Raw genomic sequence first — 26,009 nt, 5'->3', positions numbered from 1 at the left:
ACCAAATAATAAAGACCCTGGTCTGGAAGAAAAAAAATTAAAAAAACGCTTGGAGCAATTGATATTATAGCTGGAGAAAATCAGATTTGTCTTAAATATCTGAAAGGCTGTCACACAGAAGATGTGACAGAATTATTTGGGGTTCTAAATGATAAAACAAGAAACAATTGATTTCAGCTACAAGAAAATAGGTATTTGCTGAACATAGAAAACATTTAAAAAAAAGTCCCTTACAATGAGAGCTCAACAATGGAGTAGATTATACTAGGAGGTGGTGGCCTCTCTTGGATGATCATATGTGAAAGGCTATAAAAATGAACTCTGGTCCATGTAGAGGCTTGGCTTATGTAAGTCCCCTTCAATCCTTATTGTATGTTCTATTATTTTATAAATAATTCCAGTTTCCATGACCCATGTTACTAAAACAAAATGAAGTTAAGTCCAGAACACAATAGTTTCTGCTGTAAAATCTGACATCATAGTTGACAAAGCTATTACAGTTTTATTGATATCTCTTACTGGACTTAATAACTCAAATGTTTTTTATGTCTTTGATATTTCTTATCTCTTTACTGCTGTCACTGTTGGGATGGGAGATATATTAAATAGAGTTTAGCATTCTGAGAATTAAGAAAATATTCCATGTTTTTATATTCCATCCATGAACATGTCTGTCTGTCTGTCTATATCTATCTATCTATCTATCTATCTATCTATCTATCTATCTATCTATCTATCTATCTATCTATCTATATCTCTTTCATCTCCCTACCTACTATCTCAAGTGCAATTATATACACAAAAACTACACCGCTAAATTCTGACTAAAAATGCTGAGCACGTACTGAGAAGTACTCTTTTAAAATTCTTAACATGTTTCTTTTGTACAAACACACACTTTTTGTCTGCTGGATTTTGGAGTTTTAAAAAAAGGTAATATCAGAATTGATTCTGGTTAATCTAGGCCTACATGACAGCTCCGCTGAGAGTAAAGGAAGCTAAATCAGTGAGGGCAACACATTGGTTCCTTTAAAAAGTTGCTGAAAGATGAAGATGTTTTTGTCATTGATCTTTTTTTAATGCAGTGCTTCCTTTTCATTCAACCCTTCATGTATCATAAATCTCCAGTGTTTTGGGGCTCTTGAGCTTTTAATACTGAAAAAAAGTTTGTAAATCTGATAACAACTATTGCCTTAATATTAGTAGAAAATTATGCAGGGAATTGTTTCCGTTGAAGACGTAAGTATACAAACAAATAAGTAAAGTCATGAAATTACTAATATTAGTTGTAAATGGTCAGAGAATGGATTATCACAAACCAATGCTTTTTTAGAAAGGCAAATTATTCAAAATATTATCTTTTATTTTAACAAAATACCCATTTCAAAGCAAAGCAAAGAAAACCAGATTTCCAAATCATATCTAAGCATTTTTTTCTGAAATGTTCTACGACTTAATGTTTGCAACACAGGCAGTCGTTAACTTATGACCACAATTCAACTCAAAATTTATGTTGCTAAATGAGTCATTTGTTAAGTGTTTTTGCCCCATTTTACAACTTTTCTTGTCACAATTGTGAATCACTGCAATTGCTGAGTTAGTAACATGGTTGTTAAGTGAATCTGGCTTCCCCATTGACTTTGTCAGAAGGTCGCGAAAGGGGATCACATGACTCTGGAACACTGCAACTGTTATAAATCAGTTGCCAAGCATCTGAATTTTTATCACATGATCATGTTTAAGTGTGAAATGAAACCATTGCCAAATGAAACCAACAAAATCTCCCTGACGGGTTTATGCAATTTCCAAATGTTTCCCTTCTTCTGGATCATCATCCCTAATCATTTTCTAATTTTACAGGCACCTATTCAAAGTATACATTTTTAAAACATATGCAATCATACTTTTATATTATGAAATCCAGTAAGTCTATTCTCACTCTCTCATGCCTCTAAGCTTAGTCATTCAGACACCCAGTTTGTCTCCTTTCTTGTTTCCTCACCATTCCTTCTCTTTCATTCCTCTGTGATAGCCTATCTGACAACTTTATTCCAAGCAGCTTGCACTTCCTGCCTCTCTCCTTCTTTTCTGTGCTGGGAATGTGAGTGTGGCTAAGAAACGGATCTTCAACTGTCCTGCAGATCTTCTGAAATTATGTATTTTCTTTCCCTCTTCTCTCCTTCCTTTACTTGAGCTGGTTCTCCAGAGAAAAGAAAATGAAATGGAATAGAATAAATTCATTGAGAAAGAAGATAACTGCACCCCACAGATTATTTTTGCAGATACCAAGTTTTATTTAAAAGCAAAAATAAACAGCCTTTGCTGAAATTCAAGGTCTGTCACAGTGGTTAAGTGATTTTATAAGTAGGGAATGTGGATCAGATTGCCATGTTTCACAGTTTTAAAAACTTCTGAAATTTATTGCAGCCAATTTGGCTGAATGGTTAAGGCACCAGGGCTAGAAAGCATGGGCCACGAGTTCAAATACCTCCTTAGTGATGCAAGCCAGAAACTGCTCTCATAGTTCCCTAGCTAAAGAAAAATACATATCTCAAAACTGGCAATAATTTGCCAGGCTTCATAGATTTCTGAGATATTGTGGATAGATGAAAAGAACTAATTTTTTATAATGACATTGGAAGCCCATCACTTGGGTTTAGTTTGTTCTTTTTCTACCATTATCTTGGCAGTATTTTTTCCCCAGTTTTGGAGGATTTGAATATGTGTTGACATATATATTTGGATGTTAACAGAGACGTTTATTTCTCTGCAGCCTTTGAAAATGCATTGTACCAATTGTGCTCTAGTCACAAGCTCTGGACACCTTTTGCGAAGCCATCAAGGGAAGAAGATCGATCAGACAGAGTGTGTAATACGAATGAATGATGCACCTACACGGGGATTTGGGAAAGATGTTGGAAACAAGACAACCTTGCGAGTTATAGCTCATTCCAGTATTCAGAGGATTTTGCGAAATCGCAATGAACTATTAAATATGAGTCATGGAACTGTATTTATCTTCTGGGGCCCAAGTATGTACATGAGAAGAGATGGAAAAGGATTAATTTATAATAATTTGCAACTGATGAATCAAATACTACCTCAGTTAAAAGTATATATGATATCTCGACACAAAATGCTTCATTTTGATGACCTCTTCAAACAGGAAACTGGGAAAGACAGGTATGAAAACAATTCTACAACAATAGATAATGAAAGTATTCCTGTAATTGGTAGAATAATTATTTGAAGCATTTGCTCTCAATTTGAATCACTTTGCAGCATTAGGAGGAAAGTCGTGTTGGTCTATGGTGGCAAAAAAATCAGAAATCTGATAGCACTTTTTCCAACTAACACATTTTATTAAAGGCTGCTAAGACTCCATTTCTTGGTATTGATATGTAGTTTGACTGGTTCCTTTTTAAAATAAAACTTTTTTTAATTAAAGACTTTAAATTAAAATAGTGAAGTCTAATTAAACTAAAAGAGTAGAAAGAAACTGAAAGGTGCAAAGAAAAAGCAAATAGGAAAATAAGAATATATTTATTTATTTATTTATTTATTTGATTTGATTTTTATACCGCCCTTCTCCCGAAGGACTCAGGGCGGTGTACAGGCTACAATAAAATACAAACACCACAATATACAATTTAAAATACGAGTTAAAAAACTTATTATAATTAGCCTAGAACCTTAAAATTTATAAAACCAAACCCCATTTAAAATTAGTAGAAAATTTAAAATCGATAAAATTTATGTAGTTTAAAATTTAAAATGTAAAATTTAAAATTTAGGCCAGCCCCGCGCGAATAAAAAGGTATGTCTTCAGTTCGCGGCGGAAAGTCCGAAGGTCAGGTATTTGACGTAAGCCTGGGGGAAGCTCATTCCAAAGTGTGGAGCCCCAAAGAAGCCCCTTCCCTGGGGGGCGGCCAGCCGACATTGTTTGGCGGACGGCACCCTGAGAAGTCCCTCTCTGTGAGAGCGTACGGGTCGGTGGGAGGCATATGGTAACAGCAGGCGGTCCCGTAAGTACCCAGGCCCTAAGCCATGGAGCGCTTTAAAGGTCGTAACCAACACCTTAAAGTGCACTCGGAAGGCCACAGGTAGCCAGTGCAGACTGCGCCGGAGGCGGTGTTACGTGGGAGCTACGCGAGCTCCTCTATCACCAGCGCAGCTGCATTCTGGACTAACTGAAGCCTCGAGTGCACTTCAAGGAGCCCCATATAGAGAGCATTACAATAATCCAGCGAGAGGTAGCGAGCACGTGAGTGACTGTGCACAAGGCATCCCGATCAAGGAAGGCGCAACTGCGAACCAGGCGGACCTGGTGGAAGGCCCTCCTGGAGACGGCCGTCAAATGATCTTCAAACGACAGCCAGTCATCCAGGAGGACACCTAAGTTGCGCACCCTATCCTTTGGGGCCAATAACTCGCCTCCAACAGTCAACCGCGGCTGCAGTTGACTGAATCGGGATGCCGGCATCCACAGCCACTCCGTCTTGGAGGGATTAAGCTTGAGCCTGTTTCTCCCCATCCAGACCCATACGGCTTCCAAACACCGGGACAGCACTTCAACAACTTCATTGGGGTGGCCCGGGGTGGAAAAGTACAGCTGGGTGTCATCAGCGTACTGTTGGTATCTCACCCCGAAGCCACTGATGATCTCACCCAACGGCTTCATATAGATGTTGAACAGCAGGGGCGAGAGAATCGACCCCTGCGGGACCCCACTAGTGAGGCACCTCGCGGCCGACCTCTGCCCCCCTGTCAACACCGTCTGCGACCGGTCGGAGAGATAGGAGGAGAACCACCGATACACGGTGCCTCCCACTCCCAATCCCCCCAACCGGCGCAGCAAGATACCATGGTCGATGGTATCAAAAGCCGCTGAGAGATCTAATAGGACCAGGGCAGAGGAGTACCCCCTGTCCCTGGCCCGCCAGAGATCATCCACCAATGCGACCAATATAGTAGAGAAAAAGTAAGAAGATAAATAAAGACGTAACTTCCAATCTTCACCATAAGACTAAACAATTTTAGTAACTGTTCACCTTCTCCTAATTTACAATCAATGAACTTTCACCCTATATCCCATCTATTATTTATAGACAAATATCCATAAAGCATCATCATTTCAGTCCTGGTATCATCAGAAGTCCTCCAGTAAGATTTACCAGAAATAACAACGTATCTTAACTTTGATCAAATAAGCCAACTTTATATTACTTCATTTTATTTCTAGTAGCCCTAATCATCCATCAATAATTAGTCAAATTTTATGCTAATTGTGTTAGCATGCCAGTCATTTGATTGGCAGAATCTAGTAAATGATTCTCATACTTAATTTTGGTTTCCTAGGCCATATAGTCCATCTACATTTCCTCCGTAATATTTCCAGATTTGGCATTCCAATCTCCAAACCACATCTTATGTTCAAATAGAAGTTCATTATAAATGTTGTCAACCTCACTTCTGTGTTGGTGGTTTGAGCATAAATTTGGTTGATTATCATAATTATACATTGTCCACAATTTCTAACACATAATATTCTATCATTGATGCACTTAGCTAAATACTATTCTTGATATAACCTTCCTAATTATGCAAGTAGGTTATTCCTTTCTTTTCATGTCTTGAATATGACATATCTTTTGAATGAAAATGTCCAATTCCAGTTCAATTCTTGTCCATCTTTAATTCACTGATGCCTACGATGTCAACAAGTAGTCAATTCGTCTTTCACTGTGTTGTGCTTTTCCATATTTGTGCTTCTTACTTTTCATGTTCCTATCATAATTCTGTTTGCAGCTTTGAGGGGGTTTTTTCTACATGACAACGGCAACTAGATGTCCTAAAGGGTTTGATCTAGTCAAATCATATACACCATTAGTATTCTGAAAGCTCCTTAATTCATCTTCAATATCTTTTGTTGACAGCTATCCTAACTGAGGTGCCCATCATTTGTCACTGTATTATTAATCACTTTATATTTTTCTGTCCATGTGGCTTTCTTGGTAAAATACTCAAGTGACTGTGAGAAGATGCCTTTGGCATTATCACTAAAGTGATCCTCCATATTCAGTATTTTCCTGTGTTGCTGTTGCCCAGTATTGATACCTGCCTGCATTAGCTAGGCAGCCGGGATGATCTTTGGTGACTTTGCTGGGAATATATACTCTTGACGCTTTCTCAGGATCAGCCCCACAATGAAGCAGCACAGCAGAACTGGGGGAGGATCAGGCGTGAAATCTACTTATCTTTCCAACCAGTTCAGAAGTGCATGCGCCCTGCGTCAAGTGCGCACTTGGACCCTCTGCATAGTAATGATGATTGGGCAGGTGGGCGGAGCCTAATGCTGCAATTGCTACCGGTTCTCCAAACCACCGGCTGCAATCACTACCAGTTTGGCTGAACCGGTCCGAACCGAGAGCATTTCACCCCTGGGGAGGATATGAGCTGTAATTTATTAGTAATATGTATCAACTGTGAGCTTAGGTGACAATTTGTGATGTTCAATTTCTTGTGATCTTTCTTGAAAGCTAAAGGCACTGGTCAGAAGGCCCACACTTATATACAAATTGGGCTTTATTTCCACCATTAAGTGGTAAGTTGTTAAGATTCATCAACATACATCAAAAGGTTTCAGATAATCTTGGAAGATCTCAATAAATGCAATGATTTTGTAACATATTAGCAATAGCACTTAGACTTATATACCACTTTATAGTGCTATTACAGCCCTCTCTAAGCTGTTTACAGAGTTGCCATATTGCCCCCAACAATTTGGGTCCTCATTTTACCCACCTCAGAAGGATGGAAGGCTGAGTCAACCATGAGGCTGGTGAGATTTGAACTGCCAAATTACAGGCAGTGGCAGTCAGCAGAAGTAGCCTGCAGTACTGCACCTAACCACTGTGCCACTATGGTTCATTACTAATAATTGATAAAGTACTTGTCACCTGTCTCTCCTGTACCCTGTATCAGCATAACCAACCTATCTTCCTCACCTTGTCCCCCTGTTTTAAACCCTACAATATTCTAGTGACTCTGCATCTGATGGAGTGAGCTGCAGATCAGCAAACCTGCCTTTTAATAAAATGTATTATTTGGAAAAGGGGCCACCACACATCTCCTGATTTTTTAGAATGTACAGAATCTTTTTCCTACTTATTAACCTATAATATTTATGTGTGTCAAATAACAATTTTTGTAATATAGTACAATGATGCAATCAAATAACATATTTCTGTCTTAGCTTTTAAATGCCTAAATTAATATATATATATTGAATACACTTGATAGATAGAATTCTAGAATAGCACAGTGTGAAGATGGATGGTGAATTTAAATCATACTTTAGATAATATACCTGAATAAAAACAATTCACTATTTTTGAAAAAGTAGAATTGGTAGGTTTTTCTTTATTGACTCAATGCTGTCATTTGGTGAATTATAATCTCTACTTATTGCATTCTTGGAACATTTTAGCAATAAAGCTTTCTTTTTCATATATTGGATATCTCTGAAGTACTCATCATATACTTCCAACTGGAAAAAAAGTGAAGTTGTTATGACACATATCCATTTATGAGCCCATTTATGGTTTACAAACAGATCTCCAGATCAATTTGTTTAATAAGTGGCTCTCTATATGGCCGCAAACATTAGAAATGAATTTCTTCCCTACAACAAAGAATGGGTTAATTTTTATTACTTATGTGCTCATTAATTTTTGTGTGTGTGTGCAGTGAAAAGATGATGACAGGATAAGTATCACATACATGTTTATGTATAAATTAACTCATTGTAGAGAAGAACAAATCCAATACAATGTTTTCCATTTCAAGTACTATTATCCTCACTAGAAGTATTTTGCATCCTATCCTGTTACATTCTTTGAAAAAGTCTTTCATTTAAAGCCTTCTCATGTTTTTAAAATCCAAATATTTTTTTTTTTAAATCCTCAAAGCCTCTCAGTGGCTAAAATCTTCATTAGCCACTCAATAATGAACCACATAATTTTGATTATAATCTTGATTATGCCATGTTTTATTAATCTTGGAAACAAATTACTCAGTGACAAATGTCTTTTTGTCTCTTCTTCCTCCTGCACTCAGATTTTGGTGCAAAGATCATGGTTTGTATTAAACCAAGACCTTCTCTATTACAGAAAAGGAGGACTGGTCCTTAAGGCCAGTTATTAACCAGGCTTTTGGAATAATTGTCTCAAAGGGGCCATGAACCTAGGTTTTCAAAGTCAAGCATGAACAAAAACTACACTGCCCTTTTTATTTATTCTGTCTTCTAATTAGCAGATACAAAGCCATCATTTCCCTTCCCAGCCTACCCTCCTTTATTAAAATAGATGTTTAGTGATGTGCTTTCTTCTGTCAGCTATCCATAGAATGTGTCAGATTGAACAGCAAGCCGCTGAAGCTGTATGAAACCAGTAATCCAGTTCTTACCCCCTTTGTCTTAGATGTTAGACAAACAGACAGGGTATTTCACAACTATGTAATGTATATTCTCTGTTTGCCAAATATTTCTGACAGCCACAGATATGCTAATGTCTGTGTAGAAACGATCTTATCCCAAATATGTATAAAAGGATGATAACTAGGGGGATAACCCAGAGGTTAGGTTTGAACTATTAAAATACAAAGTATATTACTCAGTAATAAAATGAAATACACTGTTCTGATTACTTAAGAGATCCAGGGAAGTACTTACATAATGTGAAAAACATAAGTACTTTATAAGCATTCTGTTTTCTGGATAAGCCTTTGGGTGTATATTTAAGCTTTTTTACTGTAATGTGTGATGACAGCACTATTTTACTTTGCTTGTTGGCTTTAAAATTGATATCTAGAGAATTGCATGTCAGGTTCAGGAAAACAGGAGCTACAGTTGACTGGATCTCGGCTAGGAAAAAAATTATCTGAAAACAACAACAACAGCAGCAGCAACAAAAGAATTAATCATCAGTGGAATCCTGGACTCTTGGATCGTATATGAGATGACATATTATTATTTATTTATTAAATATCAAACATTTGTCAAAAGGAACTCTGGGAAGTAAACAGAATAAAAGCACAGTATAGTAAAATAAAGAATATTTAAAACAATAGATAATGCAGATGCCTCAATGAAAGTCATATTTATCCACCAACCACTCCGTACAAGCTCCAGCAACATCCTGGCCCCAGAGCCTGTGAGAAGAGCTAGGTTTTCTTCTCAAGTGGAAATTACATCAGAAAGACCATGCGTTCCTGGGCATAATACAAGCAGCCTATTTAGACCAGTGTTACTAAACCTGGCTGGGGACTTCTGGGAGTTGAAGTCCATACATCTTAAAGGTATCAAGATTGAGAAACACTGCTTTGGACTATGATAAAAAATGCACAGGGCAGGCCAGCAGACTTTAAAAAGTTAGGGGTTCAGAACCTTGATTAAGGTAGGTGCTTGCAAGAAGAAACACAAATGGAAGCATTCCTAGATGATACGTTGATTTCTAGACAGATAAAGCTATGAAAATATAGGATTTATAGATTACGTTATTTCTTATGTCACCTAATTTCTTTGACGCGTGATCCAGGAGAGGAGGAGAAGAAAAGAAACCAGTCTCTTAATGCCTTAAAAAGGCCGGTTTGAAAGAAAGAGGGCTCAGATTAATATAAGAGAAAAGAGGTTTCGTGCTCCTATACTTACACTTGTTCTCACCTCCAAACATACTCAGAATAATAGAGATGGAAGGGACCTTGGAGGTCTTCTAGTCCAACCCCTTACTCAAGCAGGAAACCCTATACTATATTCTTTCTATTTTTCCCTTACTTATATAGAAATAGGCAAATTAACAACAATAGAAGAATTCTTTCTATAATCTGGGTTACAACTGGAGGAGCAGTTGTTTTTGGGTAGGCCAACTGCAAGAATTTCATTGCATAATGTTGTGGTAGACTACAAATTCCAAAGTAAGTCTTTCAGTCTCAATATATTATTAAAGGCATCAGCAGTTGCTTGTGAGCGCATGCTTCTTTCCTACTTTTTGCTACTACTAACTCTGCCTTCTTCTGCCAACCTAGCAATTCGAAAGCATGTAAAAAATGCAAGTAGAAAAATAGGGACCACCTTTGGTGGGAAGGTAACAGTGCTCTGTGTGCCTTTGGTGTTTAGTCATGCCAGCCACAGGACAACGGAGACGTCTTCGGACAGCACTGGCTCTTTGGCTTTGAAATGGAGATGAGCACCGCCCCCTGGAGTCGGGAATGACTACCACATATCTGCGAGGGGAATCTTTACCTTTATCTTAACTCTGCCTTAAAATTGCGGGTGGGTGGGTGGCATCTGTAGATTTAGTGATTGGTTCCAGATTGGTTCCTCTTCGTTATTAAATCAATCATAAAACAATAAATCAAGGTGGCAAGATGTTCCATAGGGCTGGGGTAACAGCAGAGAAGGGTGTCTTCCTAGACCCTGTCAGACATAATTCTTTAACTGATGGGCTCTGTAAAACACCCTTCCTGCTTGATCCAATAAGAGATAGATGTAATTGGGACAAAATGGTCCTTCAAGTAACCTCAGCCTAGGCCAGGGGTTTGCAAACTTGGCTCTTTTAAGACTTGTGGACTTCAACTCCCAGAGCTTTGCTGGCTGAGGAACTCTGGGAGTTGAAGTCCACAAGTCTTAAAAGAGCCAAGTTTGCAGACCCTGGCCTAGGCCATGAAGGTGCTTTAGGGTCATGAGCAACACCCTGAACTGAGCCCATAAGCAAACCAACACCAATGAAGCTCACACAGTAGAGGTGTTACATATGCAGCTCTAGGGATGCCCAAGACTCTCAGCCACTGAATTCTGTACTGTACTCCCAGATAGTCTTCAAAGATAGCCCTAATGTAGAATGTATTACAGTAGTACAGACGGAAGGTAGTTTTCAGGCCCAAGTTCAACACTCCAGCAGGAATTAAGCCAGGAGCTTTTCAAGCAAAATTCAAAGATAAGTCAATTATAATGTATGTGAATTTGACACATTCTGATTTCTTTCTAACTTTTACATGCATAAATATTAATTATTTATCTCAGCCTGTGGGTCCATTTAAGAGAGAGAAAAAATAGCTTAAATATCTCTCCTTGAGAGATCAACTTATCCCTTGACAGTTTACCCAAGGTCTAGAAGCTTGACAATTAACTGTTTTTGAGGTAGTTATCTTACTTAAATATGTCTTTTTATTGGCAAAAATGATTAAGAATTTATTTCTGAAAAAAAGAATGAATTTAAAATTATTCTTTCCAAAAGGAATAGCAGAGATAAAACAAGTTCTGTAGAATACCCAATATTCCCACTTTGTCCGTTTCTGTTTGCTAACTCCATCTAGCCCTAAGGATTTCTCTACCAGTAAGTGAATACATATATGTATATCAGTGTATGCTCACATAGCTTTGTACAATATGTTCTATTCTTAAAAAACAAAAGGCTAGGACAAAAAATACCATAGGTAAGTCTATAAAGATGCCTCATTTTTTAACCTAACTATCTGAATGTATAATCATTTTTCTTTCATGCTTCCTTTCACATGAGCGCACGCACAAAAGATTCCCTCACTTGTCTTGCAGAGGGAAAAAAGCAAAAGATGACAAAAAAACCCAGCATGGTTAGAGATGGGGAAGAGAAAAGAGTAGCTGAAACAGGAAGGAAAAGAAAGAGAAAGGAGAAATGATGGAAATGCTTCAAGGCTCTTGGAGGGCTATTACTCACCATACTTATGCAAAAATGTTCCAAATCATGTGAAATGTTGCATTGTTGTACAGTCAGTGTATTTAACCTGAATATGCCCTGCACTGACATAAAGTGTGTATTCATCTGCTAATCCTTCCATTGACCAGATAGAATTTTCTTTCTTTCCCATTTAATTAATAGGACTAATGCAAACCCACAGTTTACACTCAAATATTATTCAGGCAACTGCCCAGATATGTAATATCACTAATAGCTGTAATGTTAGAATGAAAAATGCAATTACTAAATACATTTGTTCACAACCAGAAGGATATAGTTAAACCTATTACATGGTGTAGAAGTACTTTGAATGTTGACTGCCCATGTGTACAACTTTTCTATGAATTTTAATAAGTAACTTTAAAAAAAACCCATTCGAACATGAAGTTATCTCAAGTATTATTTGTCACCTGGGGAACTTAATTGTTTCTGTTTTCAGGAAGATATCCAACACTTGGCTAAGCACTGGATGGTTTACAATGAGTATTGCGTTAGAGCTGTGTGACAAAATAGACGTCTATGGAATGGTGCCACCAGATTTCTGCAGGTAACCAATTCACCTGAATTTTTAATTAGGTTACAAAATTCAGCCTTATGGATTATGTATTTACACATAAATGTCTTTATACTACTGAAAACTCAGGTGTAGGATTTTCCTGGAAACCCGAATTAGCATGTGCTGTGATTGAGTTTTGAAAACAACAAACAGCATTTAATTATATTTGATACTGTATGGTAGTTAAAATTGTTTGTACTGTGAGGAGTTACTCATCTTGTAGTTTCCCTTAGTCTTTTAAATATTTGTTAGGTAAACAATGCTATAAAATACATAAAATTAATTTCTGGAGAAAAACCATTTGAAAAGCAACCTTATATGGGCATAAGTACAAACACCACATCACTTAGGTATGGAAATTCCAGCTCCATTTGCCATCTTAACTTGATGTGCATCCTAACAGCTCACAACCTTTCTTAAGAGTTTCTTAAGATTCTTGCTTTTTTCCCCCAACTCTTTTGGGTCAGAAATATTGTTGGATCTTTTTGATTGCACTGCATGTTTGAGATCTCTCCACATTTATTCAATCCATTTGGAAACCTTCATATTTCTTGTGCAAGGTTCATGGTTGATTTGGAGCTGTGCTTCGGATGAATTTTTTTTTCAGCTCCCAGGGGCAAGAATGACAACTGCCTTGGTCATATCTTCATTCCATGGATCAACCGTGTGTTTGAAAGATTGCCAGCTCTTAATAGATGAAGTCCATACCTCATTCAGGAACTTTGCAGTGTGTCTTGGTTTTTGAAAGCAGAGCATTATAACAGGAACCATGACTTGGGGAGAATCCAATCTGCGTATCTTAACACACATTAGTGGGACAACAGAGCTGTTTATTGGATTCCTCTTCCTATAGATTAGTTTCCATTCTGATTAGCAAAACCTGCAGTAGCTAATAAGCTATGAGATTCTTTTTAAATAAACTTGGCACAAAAGTTAAAATTAATGCCATTTCTGACTGCTCAGGCAAGAAAACAGTTGGGTTGCACTGCAGTGTAGCAGTATGTAGTAATTGCCAAATCCTATCCTGGTGTCCCCTGATTGCAAAGCTATCGTATAAGAGGAATGGATTTATGTTATCATTCCATCTCTTTGCCTGTCAGAATTTGCCTGCTTCTTTCTTGAAAATGCCTGTAGACGGTTTATGCTTGTACTAATAGCATTAAACTTTGGACCTTAAAGTTCTCAGTGAGATCTGCCATTAAGTAGCAGCATCATAGTATAGTTGAATATCTTTTTGTTTTACCCAAAACAGAGAGAGAGAGAGAGAGAGAGAGAGAGAGAGATTTGTAAATGCACTAGTATAATATTGATAAGCTATTGAGTACTGATTAATGTCTAATAATGGCATAATAAAACAGGCACCTTTATAGACTAATAGTAGCTTTAGTATTAATAAGCAAGGATGGGGTTGACTTTCAGCATTCTCAAAAAGTTCATAAAAATATAATTGCTGAGTGGGGATTTAGCATACAATTTTAGTTGGGCTATTCAAACCAGAGGGCAGCATGGTGGCTTAGTGGTTAAGTTGCTCGGCTTGTTGGCTGGAAAGCTGGTAGCCCAGTTTGAGACCCGAGTTTCACGCGACAGGGAGAGCTTCTTGCCCCAGTTCCTAGCAGTTTGAAAGCATGCAAATGCAAGTACATAAATAGGTATCACTTCGGTGGGAAGGTAACAGCACTCCTTGATATCCTGCTGGTCACATGACCACAGAAACGTCTTTGGGCAGTGCTTGGCTGAATGGCCTTGCATTGAAGATGAGCACTGACCCCTATACTCAGCAACAACTAGCGGAGTAAAATCCTCAGGGACTCTTAACCTTTTATCTATTCAATCCAGAAAGATGAAACTTATAAACTTACCCCAATTCTTTTCGATGATGTTTAGGCTTGGAATTAACATTTGGCCCCAAAGACACAAGATACCAGTGTAGATGGTCTCATCATCTTGAAGTTGAACAAAAATGTGTTCCTTTGGATTAATAAGAACTGCATTGATTATAGCATTTTCCTAGCTGTGGTGTCCTGAATGTAGTTTCTGTATAGCAGTTGGAAGGGGAATAGCCGCACGTTTACTCAAAAATGAATAATCTAGGTATGAAGGAGAAATGTTTGTTCTTTTCCATCAGTCATCACACTCAGACATTACAAGGTTTATAGGTTCGTAGTACTCACTTTTCTTCCTTCAACTATCTACTTCAAAGGAGAATTCATTATGTGATCTTGATGCTGTATGCATTGTTTTCCACCATGGAAAAACTAACTGTTATTAATGGGGAAAGGGAAGCCACAATGCAATATCACATTGTACTATACAACCGATATTATTAGCATTAATGTGTAGGCAAAAAAGCATGAAGCTGTGACATTTTTTCTTGTAATATTTAGAAGATCTCATGGCAGGTAGGTTTTGATTTGTTAATTATGCCAGAAGCCACTAGGACTGTAATTCATCCATCTAAGGCAGGGATGTCCAACCATGGCAACTTTAAGACCTATAGACTTCAACTCCCAGAATTCCTCAGAGCTTAAAGTTGCCAAGTCTGGATATCCCTGATCTCAAGATTTCCAAGTTGAGAATATCTGCCTTCATATTTATAGGTATGTGATAGCATTATAATTAGTTATATGAAGCTTATAACATTAATGTGTTTCTCAGACATTATAAAATCTGAAGAAAGTTCTCCCGGAAAACTATATACGTCCTGACAGAGATGCTTAAATGATATCTGCAGAATTAAAGGGATTGTGCATTTAACTGTCTGCTTTAGTATCTGTGTTATTGCCGTTTGCTATGAGAGTACAGGCACAATCACTCTTAAACTAAGATCCTTTGTCAGCCTTTTATACTGCCAGATTGATTTTTGCTTTGTCTTTTATTGAATTGGGACTCATTTTAGTAAAAGAGCTCAAACTGTATCAAAGTTACAGACCTAGAGAGGAGAAATAAGAATAGTGATCATGGAGGGCCCTTAGGATTTTCAGGATTTCTGGGAATTCAAATGTAGATCCCATCTGAGATATTACAGTGAATTAAAAAAACAAACCCTGTAGGAATTCAGGAATTCACTACTAAAAATAGTGTTGAGGATGAAGCTCCTATATATAGTATATGTGATTCATACCCCCAGAGAATAATCTGTTTGGATGGGGTTACAGTTTTTCCAGTCTTGCAATTTGTTGTGGTTGTTAAATAAAATTATCATCCTTGCAAATCAATTTACCATGCAAAAAGGGGGGAGGACCAAATTGATGGTTCTAGATATGCTTCTATCCTGGTTGCTGTGTTGGCCGGATCAAAAGTCTGAAGTCCTGTTACTTACTTCCAAGATGCTCATCTCTCTGAACCAGAAGTGGGTTTCAGCAGGTTCTGACCCGTTCTAGAGAACCGGTAGCGGAAATTTTGAGTAGTTCAGAAAACTCTGACTGGCCTCCATCTATTCTCTGCCTCCCGAGTCCCAGCTGATCTGGAGGAAATGGGGATTTTGCAGTAACCTTCCCCTGGAATGGGGTGGGAATGGAGATTTTACAGTATCCTTCCCCTGCCGTGCCCACCAAGCCACACTCACCAAACCACACCACGCCCACCAACCTACGGCCACAGAATTGGTAGTAAAAAATTTTTTAAACCCACCACTGCTCTGAATGTATCTCAGGTTTTCTCTCTATGCAAGCTACATACATCGCACATTTCAGAGTAGTCAGCCATTTGGTTCTGGAGTGGTTATAGTTTAATTAGTTCAGATAAAATGTTTAAATGTTTACAATATTGGCCTTCTGTGAGATGAGGTGAATGGAGGAAAAGGACTTTTTGAACCTTTTGGCTTATTAAGGATAGCCTTATTTTTCAGTCACATCCAACTATTTTCTCTCTTTTTCTATAGGGATTCCAATCATCCTTCAGTACCTTATCATTATTACGAACCATTGGGACCCGATGAATGTACAATGTACATTTCACATGAACGGGGAAGGAAGGGAAGTCACCATCGCTTTATCACAGAGAAACGAGTCTTTGAGAATTGGGCCCGGACTTTCGATATTCACTTTTTTCAGCCAGACTGGAAACCAGAAGCACTTCCTGTCAATCATGCAAAGATTAAAGTAGTATTCTGAGGAATGAATGCACAAGGCTGTAATCACAATCACCGACTGTATCAGGTTTCTTAGGATTGAACACCATATCGCAGCAAGCCAAACTGAAAAAAGGAAGGTTAATAGGGTTTGCAGATTTTAAAAAAAGAAACCCTACTACAGTATTCAGGAAGTTGTTACAAAAGAATACCGAAAAAAGGTGCTTGGTATTCAGTATTTGATTAAGCAGATATTTTCACTTCTGTCTATTGCATATGTATATGTGATTTGTTAAAAAGGAAAGAAGACAACACCTTCGGTATTAATGAACGTAATTCAGGAGATGTGTGATTCATTATGTTTTTAAGGCACATTGCCACCGGGTTTTCATAGTGACATTTAACAAGTTACTTAGTGGAAGTTTTTGATGCAATCCAGTATTTTTCTATTTCACAATGATACAGTTATTTATCTTTCATAATCGCTCAAAAACTGGGGATTTATAGTGCCGCTGGTTTAATGCCCAGCTTCTTGTTTATATATTTTCTCTTTGAACTATAGGATAATTCTATCTGGCATGTAATTAATATTTGATCTGGAAGTTCTGTGTTTTGTTTTTTTTAAATTTTGTATTCTTAGGCAGTGTTCCAGCATCAAGCCATTTTGAGAGCAAGCACATCTTGATGGGGAGCTCCAGCTGAGAGTGATGGTTACAGCTATAATATGTGACATTAGGTGTACAATTAAGAGTTAGATCTACAGTTCCTTAGCTGACTACTTTTGGTCTTTTGGTATTGCTAAAAAAATAACCTGGCAACCCTAATTCCATTTGATCCAAAAATAATTTGAGCAAATCTGAATCTCAAAAGCATCTCCCCCATGCCTTCTGAGCTACTTAAATCCTTCAAAACTATATTAAGAAATGTTTGGATTAGATGGATTAGGTTAGGGGTACTTTATCTAGAAATCCATTCAATTCACTGGACTTTATCTCCAAGTAGATGTGGATAGAGAGACAGGATTAAATGCAATTCTTTGAGGATGACATGGAAAGCTAGGATTGGGTTGCGGTGGAATCAGCCAAGGCTGACTGATGCTTCCTCTGAAAATGGAAAAACCCAGTCATTTGTATATATTGGTTTATGGATATGGAGAGAGTGAGAGCGCTGGCCAATTAGAAAGAAGATTGTGACCATGCATGAACATCCTGTTACTTTTTGTGGAGTAGGAAACAGATCTTCTATTCTGAAGTGCAGTGAATTCCATGGATATAAAGCTGGTCCTGTCTGATATAACAATAAAATACACTGGTGTCTTTAAGATGCTTCGGCACTATTCAGATCTAGCAACTGATCTTGGATAGCACTAAATAGTTCTGTAAATGGATTCTCACTTGTTATGTTCCTTTGTGGAATTATACCTAGCTTGTGAATAAAAAGCATTTCATTCACAGTGTTATTTGACCTTGCACATGACAGATCATTAAAGTCAAATAACTTTTTTAATCCATCAAGAATTAATTGGCCACTTGCACACTTCCATACACTTCACATAGTAAAATTATTCCATATTTTGATAAGAGTTGTCATCAAAAGCTGGATTCATTTTAAGGTGTTATGCATGGGGGGCAAATATACAGGAAGAGGGATTTGGAGGGATGTGAGTTTTACCAGTTTGAGAATTTATAAAAAAAATTGTGTCGTGGTGCTTGTGTTTCAAGCTATAGAAAAAAGAATAAATTCCCAAGCGAAACGTTGATTGAGTTGAGAGGAAAAACAGCTCAGTCATTTCCTTCTTTTTTTTTATTATGGTGGAAGTATTTCTCACAAATACATCTGTTCTTTATTATTGAATAAAATATTATGAATTGATAAGAAATTGCACAACTTTACTAACACCTGATGTTTCTTTTCAAACGATAGCTCATCTGAAAGAATAGGGAATCTGAGATCGTCACACATTAAAGGAAAAATGGGTTGCATATTGAGAGGGCTTCTTGCCCCATTTAATTTACACATTTCATAAAATCTGATGTACAAATAATTAAATCCAGACTGCAGTGATTATCCACATTTCTCCAGCAATGAGAATTGGGCTTGAGCTCCAGCAGTTGGATAACACTCATTGGGAGAATGTTAGCCATTTGATCATTACATACAAAGGTATTGTATTGTTGAAAGAAGGGCCTGGCCTGTGACCTAGACAGACAACATGACTGTTACATAGGCCCTGATAATTTCCAATTGTTATTCACTATTCTATTCAATTTTTCAACAATATTAAAATAACGTCTGTTTTCTGTGACTGCACCAGAAAGCGCCTCTTTGAAAAGTAATAACCACACTGAGCAGCGGCATTGTCGAGAGCTGCAAATGGGAGAATATCTTATATTCAGGCTTCAGATCAAAAGGATCAGAAGAATTACACTCTTGAAAGGGAAATTCTTGTATGCAATCCTGCTGCAAAAGTAGGGAGATGAATCACACTTCTTTTATTTATTTGCATCTCTTTGGAGTCTCTTTCAGGCCTATGTGATCTCTTTCTGAGTCAGGGCATATTTATTTTTTGTGTAAGACCCAAATACTAATGTGGGAATCCTGCGATAAGGATTTTCAGTACAGCTTGCTTTATCAGGCAACAGACTTTTAACACAGATTGAAAAATGGCATGTTAGGACAGCATGTACTGATGGCTTGGAGGGGGGAAAAAGGCAACTTACATGAAAGCATTAAGTATTATATTTTTTACCCTTGCATGAAAAATAGAGATTTGTATTGGGAGGGTGGGAGGCATGCATTCCCACAATGCCAATTCTTTTTATTTAAAGTAAAGCAAAGCAAGTAGAAAGAACAGATTTGAAAAGTAGAGTAGAATAGAATAGAATAGAATAGAATAGAATAGAATAAAATAGAATAGGTTTTATTTAGCCAATAAAGTATGGTGTGATTAGACACACAAGGAATTTGTCTACAATGCAGCAGCTCTGTACATGCAAAACAACAGAATGATTATCATAATAAGTATTTGGGTCTCATACAAAAAATAAGTAATAAAAATGCTAATTATTGGCTCTCTGAAATCGTGTGTAGTTTTGCTTAAGAGTCATCTTTAAGCAAAAATAATACAAAATACACACAGCATAGATAAAAATTGAATCATAGTATTTAAAACCTTTGCACGACTCCATGTGAATTAAATTAAGAAGATAGTTAGTATGCCTAAGACTTGCCCAGAATATCTGGATGACCCTTTAGGGGTCATGGCACAAGCTGTATACTGTCATCTTATTTAAATTATATGCAAACCATACAGTCAGAAATGCTGGTGATAATGCTAGAAGTAATACAAACTTAAGAAATTTCTTGTTGCAAATGAAAAAAATGCTTCTCTGTTGTTCATTTGAAAACAAAATCCATTAAGTTTATGTCAAGAGGCAATGACAGCCCAATACAACTGGGTAAAGCTAAAGTACTAGCAGCTTTTATTTTCCAAAATTCAGAATTCACGCTAGTCATGAAACAAAGAGATGTCTGCTGCTTGGAAAAGGACCGTGACAAATTTGGACAAAATGCCAGAGTAGGCAAACAATACAGAAAACAAAGATATGCATTATCAAATCCCTGGTTTTCTAAGTTAAAAAATATGTGACAGTAAAAGCTGAACCATCAGAAAGGCTGAACAAAGAAAAATGGATGCTTTAGAGTTGTGCTGGAGAAATTTGTTGATAATATCTTGGAGTGCAGGAACAACAAATCACTCAGTCAAGTAAAGCTAGAAGTGAAGCAAAACTGCTTGCTGGCAGTGCTAATAATGAAGCTTAAATGCACCCAATTGGAGACCAAAATTGGAGGCAATTGAAAAGAGTCTGACAAAAGACATGGTGATTAGATACTACCATTGATAGTACAAGCATAATCCTACAAAAACTCAAGATGTAACCTACAGATAATCCTGCTGAAATTATCAGGTCACAAAGAATGCACACAAAACTGGTGCAATATTACTCATTTCTGCATAAATGAATGTTCTTTAGGTATGCACCTGCACCTTTCATGACATATAAGGTGGAAAATGACAAGAAAATGACAAATGTTACGTTGGAATGGAGAATCTAGTTTCCAAGATTGCAAACTCTTAAAAAAAACTCCTATTACAATTATGAAGGAACTATGAAAGCAACTCTTAATACTATAAATAAAAAGGTGGTGATAGTAGTCAAACTTGCTGAGTTACGTTTGTCTTTTTTTCTTCAACCCAGTTACAATCCGATTGGAAACGATATCCTCTCCAGAAACCCAACTAAGACTATATGAAATTAGTTACAAAGAGCTAACTTGCTCATAAATGAGGGGGAGGGAGAAAGGAGTTTCTAGAATATTCTTTTTTTTTTCTTTTAGTTTTGTTCAACATAGCATGATTAATACAGTCAATATAAATTTCCAAAGAATAAACAGTAGGATTCTGTTAATATAGTCCAGAATCATGATATTCTTGCTTTTAACAGTATTGCATTGTGTCTCAAGTCTTTCAAAGATTTCTCCTGGAAGCATCAGTAAATACAGAGACTGTTACAGTCCAATTGCCTTCCATTCCTTGTGCAGAAAGAATTTTACTTTCAAAGTTATGGAACATGAATTGCAGCATTTCAATTTAATTGTTTTCCTCACCTCTGTTAATCAGCTTTACTGCTTTCCCTGCTTCATAAATTGGGTTTACTTAACAGTCTCCTTTCTCTAAGCAAATTATCTTGGCCTATAACTCATGATCTTGTGTTCCCACAGACTTGCCTCCGTCCCCCCAAAATTACTGATTTTACTGAGCTTGGCAGATTTTAGGTTGAAGCCTAAAAAGTAGGGGTACCACTGATTAATTCCAGCAGGGTTCTATTGATTTTACTATTTTCACAATGTCCATCCACAAAGCTATTAGATTTTTAAAATATATAAAAAAATAGAAATAAAATTTAAAAAGTGAAGTAGGTATCTGTGATACATCTGGTTGAAGAATGTTATATTCAAGACTACAAATTCCATATACAGATACAAATTGTATTTTTTTAAATATTTGCATTCACACACACATTTTTGGAAACACTTAAAATTTAAGCAGATTATTCTTAACTGATCTTCCTGTAGGCAAAATGGGGTCATAATATAAACCATAAACTTTAAGTCTGTTTTGTTCTGAAGTACTGAATCTCAACAGTCAATAAACAAAATTTTAACAGATTAATCATTGCTGTTTTGCTAGATAAGCATTCTTACAAAAAAATGGTCTTTTGTGACAAGACAACTATCTTCCAAACAAATTCAAATTTAACAATATTGGTCTTACTTTATCTATATAAGTAATCCACAGCTTCTCTTTTGCCTCTAATCCATTCAACAATATTATTTAAACCCAACTAATTATGCATGAAGTGAAATCTGAAACATACAAAATGATTTCATTCCTCATACTGGTTAGTGTTCTGCATTTATAAAATAGAATACCCTCAATGGAGAATTCACCATAATGCAGAACTTGTAGCAATCCATCCTAGCTCTATGGCAATGTTTCTCAACTTGACTGTTTGAAAACGTGTGGACTTCCAACTCCCAGAATTCTCCTTGCTGGCTGGGGAATTCCAGAAGTCCACATAGATTAAAGCTGCCAAGGTTGAGAAGACAATGTTCTATGATATGTTATCCAGCTTTCGTATCCTAAGTAAAAAAAACCTACACATATATGTGAAGGTTTGATTTAAATGATTTAATATAATCCACTCAAAAATATTTACCAATACCTTTCTCCATGAACATACTACCTCAGGAATTGTATGTACACAAATACATAGCTCAGTCTAAAGCTATATTAAACATGTTTTATGCTCATGGCTTTTGAATGTAATCTGGATCCACCAGGCTAGCGGGCTGGATGTGGAAAAACTAACTGCATATTTGCTGAAGAAGTGATGGATTAGCTATTGGTTGTAAATTTGAATGCGTCATGCAATCCAAGAAATATAATAGCGGCAAGCAAAGGTTTGATCAAAGAGGCTGAATTGAAACAGTGCTAATCAATATTCCCTGAGAGTATTTTTGTTTCTGTTGAGCAGATATTCAATATGTACAGCAAAAATCTGCGAGTGACTTAAGTATATATCAATAGGAAGACATCTTAAATAAGGTTCCGCATATTGTCTAAACCTTAGTTTCAATGACAGGGAAACTATTTTTTATAAATAATAATAGACACAACTATTTTTCAGTACAGCTCAGAAGATGTTCATTGATTTTAAAATATTTTAATAAAATGTTTATAGAGTTTCCTCTGCATTCATCTATTCGCTCCCACTGTTTGATCCAACCATTCTTTTCCGTAACAAGAGATTCTTGTCTGGCTATTATAGAAGTAAAGGCTACTCATCAGCTGCTCTACATAATGAAAAATAATAATACAGTGTCATTTCAGTTATGACAGAAAGAACAAGAAACAAGAGTTTTAAGATAGCAGTGCTGCCACTTACAATAGTATATTTAGAGGGTTTTTTTCGTCTAGAGTCTGTCTTCATGGTAGCATTCATGAGGCTTCCTTGTATTGTAGAATTGCAGTGATCTTGAAGGAAGGATGTCTCTTAATTGCTTGCCTTCTTTCAAAGTAGCCTTGTTTGTACACAGTAGATTTGTTTTTCCACTAGTGGATTTTTGCAGGTGGAAAGTTCCAAGTAGAATAACTTCAGCCCTTTTATAAAATTACGTTGTGTTTTAAAAATGAAAAAAAAAAAATTAAATTAAAAAAAAGTTCATTTTAAGAGATGGAGCAAAATGTGATAAAGTATTTCAAGCAGAACAAGTTTACAATATTATCCATTCAAATATTTCCAGGTATGGAGACATTCACAGTTCAAACTCGGTTGCTTTGAAGTTCTAAAAGATGTGCTTCATGTGCTTGATTCCATAGGTTTTAAAGAAGACCATGATAATTAGAGCCCAAAGTCCCAAAATAAAGCCTCCGGGAGGATGCCAGTCCTTTTGTTTTGGTTTCTGTAAAGGGGAAATAAATATTTCAACAAAACAAAAAATGGTTGCTTTCATACAAAACATATAAACAAAAAGTTTAGAATTAAATCCCCCTTACTTTCTTAAAGTCAGAATATAGTAAAGTCAACATGTTTCATGTGTTAGGAATTTTAAAGGCAAGTAGGCTAAACTATAGTCCCGTGATTGTGAACCTATGGCATGCATCCCACAAGTGGCACACGGAGCCATATCTGTGGGCACGCAAGCATTGCCCTAGCTCAGCTCCAGTGTACATGCGTGTGCTGCCCAGCTGATTTCCGGGTCTTCTGGGCCCCCCGGAAGGCCATTTCCAGCCTCCAGAGGGCCTCCGGAGTATGTGTGGGGAAGGCCATTTTTTGCCCTCCCCAAGCTCCAAGAAAGCCTCTGGAGCCTGGGGAGGGCGAAAAACAGGCCTACTGGGCCCATCATGCCATCGCGTGCCAAAAGCGGGGGAGGGGGGGTCGTGCGTGCATGTGCAGAGCGCATTGAATTATGGGTGTGGGTATGCACACAGGCGTTCCCGCCCGCGTTCTCCCCGCTTTTGGCACACAACGGCAAAAAGGTTAGCCATCACTGCTATAGTCCATTTGAGCTGTTTCAAGTAAGTACCAAATTCTATATTTAACTAAAAAGATAACTGGGCTTTCTGCCCGCCCTCCAAACCACAAATAATTTATCCTTAAAATAGGAGGGCTTTGGGAACTGAATTTGTCTCATCTTCCTGTGGATGAAAGTGATCTTAAATTCAATGCTGCCTTCCTTCTGGATAAATACAGCTGTGTTGATGGCTTGCCTGCATTTTCCATGCCACCACTTGTCAGTCACACACCAGGCATGCTCAGTCAATTCACATCTTCCTGAAGAAGAGATCATTTGACATGAAATAGTCAATTTCCCTCTGTTAGGGAAAAAAACCCTCTTCTTTTTACAGATGGGAGAACTTTGGCATAGACGAGCAGAAGGGTAAGAAGAAAGGAAGCAGACTTAGGGCTAAGACTGTTTCCAAGGAACAGGATTATCCCTTCTCTACAGGAATAAGGAGATAAGTTTTAGTTCAGAACTGTTCTTTGACATTTTTTCCCCTATATAGATCTAAATACACTATTTTTATTATTTAGTATCAGCTTTTGTCTGTGCATGAATTTTCCTATGGGAAAAATTCTTGGAATTTATGTATTGATTTGGAATTCTCCAACATATCTACTGATGGAAGACTTGCAATAGTTCACTGGCATCTTGTGGTCTACTTGGAGCATTACATTACCTGTGGCATTTTCTTTTAATCAAGGTGCTGTTTTCTTTCACACACTAAACAATCTGGAATTGTTTCCCTTCATTATTAAGTCCTTGAAATTTGCCAGTGAAAGTTACAAAGAGCTTTTATATTGTATATTTTTTTCTAAATAAACTTAGATTTTGATGATTTCTTGCAAATTTGATTTACCCATGAGGGGGGAAGAGAGGAAGGGCTTAAACCTCTAGTCAAATGACTACAGTATATGGCCAAGAGGTTATATAATAGAATTGTTTTTGTTCTCCCATTCCAACAACCAGCAAAACTTAAGCACAGTTGGTGACAGCCATCACTTTCTCATAACCAGGCATGAGGTGTGATGTCAGATGAGGCTCCATCAGGAAAATAAATACCCCAAAATAAGACATCCCCTGTTAATAAGTCAAATCGGGCTTTTGAGCGCATGACAATAAGGCCAAGCGTTTAGTTCAGGGTTCAAAAAAATATAAGACAGGGTCTCATTTTCGGGGAAATACAGTAGTAACAATAACAATTCTATCCTACATCAGAAAGCTTGACCAAGGTACATAAACCCAGACATTTCTGAGAGAGGAGGTTTGGGACCTCAACTTTTCTAACTAAAATTTAGCCATTCTACTAAAATGCTATCACAATCTCAAAATATAATTTGTTTCTTATAACTCTTTAGGGTTTCTCCCTCTTTTTTTAAAAAATAATGTGATACTTCCTCAAATGTTCCCTTTCTAGATTTAGGAAATGAACCATTTTATAACAATGAGAAAAGTGCAGAATAAGTAATAGTGGTCCACTTAGTTTGTATAGAATTGTGTAATTCTATATGCAGAATTCTGCAGAGAGTAATATGCAATTAGTTTATTAGACTAATTTATACAGCTGTCTTAAGCCTTGAAAAGACAAACAACAATATTAAAAAAAACAGATTATGACCTTATTGTAAAGATGAGGTAAAAGCAGCTTTCTTTTGCTTTATAGATCTACAAAGTTACTTTTTCATTACTGTCATAACTGTAAACAGTTGCTAAATGAGACAGCCACTAAACAAGGACTACCTCCCAACTCATGCTACTTGCAGAAAGTTACAGGAAAGTGGACCAATGAAATTTACATTCTTGAGAATAAAGCCAACAATTATAAATATTATATTCATCTCCAAAATGATCAAGCAATTTTCATTAACACTGAGCTGAAAGCAATACCAATCACTTTCATTGATATACACAAGCACTCATTTCTATATCAAGAAATCAGATTTAAACATACAAGACTGCCAACACCTCCTGTTTCACACCATTT

At 37.0% G+C, this 26,009-nt stretch overlaps 2 protein-coding genes across 3 annotated transcripts in view; one reads left to right on the top strand and one right to left on the bottom strand.

Moving 5' to 3' along the window:
* The window catches only part of ST6GALNAC5 (ST6 N-acetylgalactosaminide alpha-2,6-sialyltransferase 5), an 84,092-nt gene extending 66,057 nt beyond the window's left edge, over nucleotides 1-18,035 (top strand). For both annotated transcript variants that reach the window (XM_058175272.1, XM_058175273.1), the window contains 3 exons: nucleotides 2,774-3,183; nucleotides 12,214-12,321; nucleotides 16,211-18,035. In XM_058175272.1, coding sequence (XP_058031255.1) covers nucleotides 2,774-3,183; nucleotides 12,214-12,321; nucleotides 16,211-16,442 — 750 coding nt within the window. In that variant the 3' untranslated portion in view covers nucleotides 16,443-18,035. The remainder of the gene's footprint in view (nucleotides 1-2,773; nucleotides 3,184-12,213; nucleotides 12,322-16,210) is intronic.
* A 148-nt stretch (nucleotides 18,036-18,183) lies between these two features.
* Nucleotides 18,184-26,009, bottom strand: part of PIGK (phosphatidylinositol glycan anchor biosynthesis class K) — a 131,182-nt gene continuing 123,356 nt past the window's right edge. Inside the window, exon 11 of the mRNA XM_058175271.1 lies at nucleotides 18,184-23,425. Coding sequence (XP_058031254.1) covers nucleotides 23,309-23,425 — 117 coding nt within the window. The 3' untranslated portion in view covers nucleotides 18,184-23,308. The remainder of the gene's footprint in view (nucleotides 23,426-26,009) is intronic.

The sequence above is a fragment of the Ahaetulla prasina genome, chromosome 3 (assembly GCF_028640845.1).
Source record: "Ahaetulla prasina isolate Xishuangbanna chromosome 3, ASM2864084v1, whole genome shotgun sequence".
Taxonomy (NCBI): Eukaryota; Metazoa; Chordata; class Lepidosauria; order Squamata; family Colubridae; genus Ahaetulla; species Ahaetulla prasina.
Note: the sequence above shows the minus strand (reverse complement) of the source record. Positions and strands in the feature narration are given on the sequence as shown.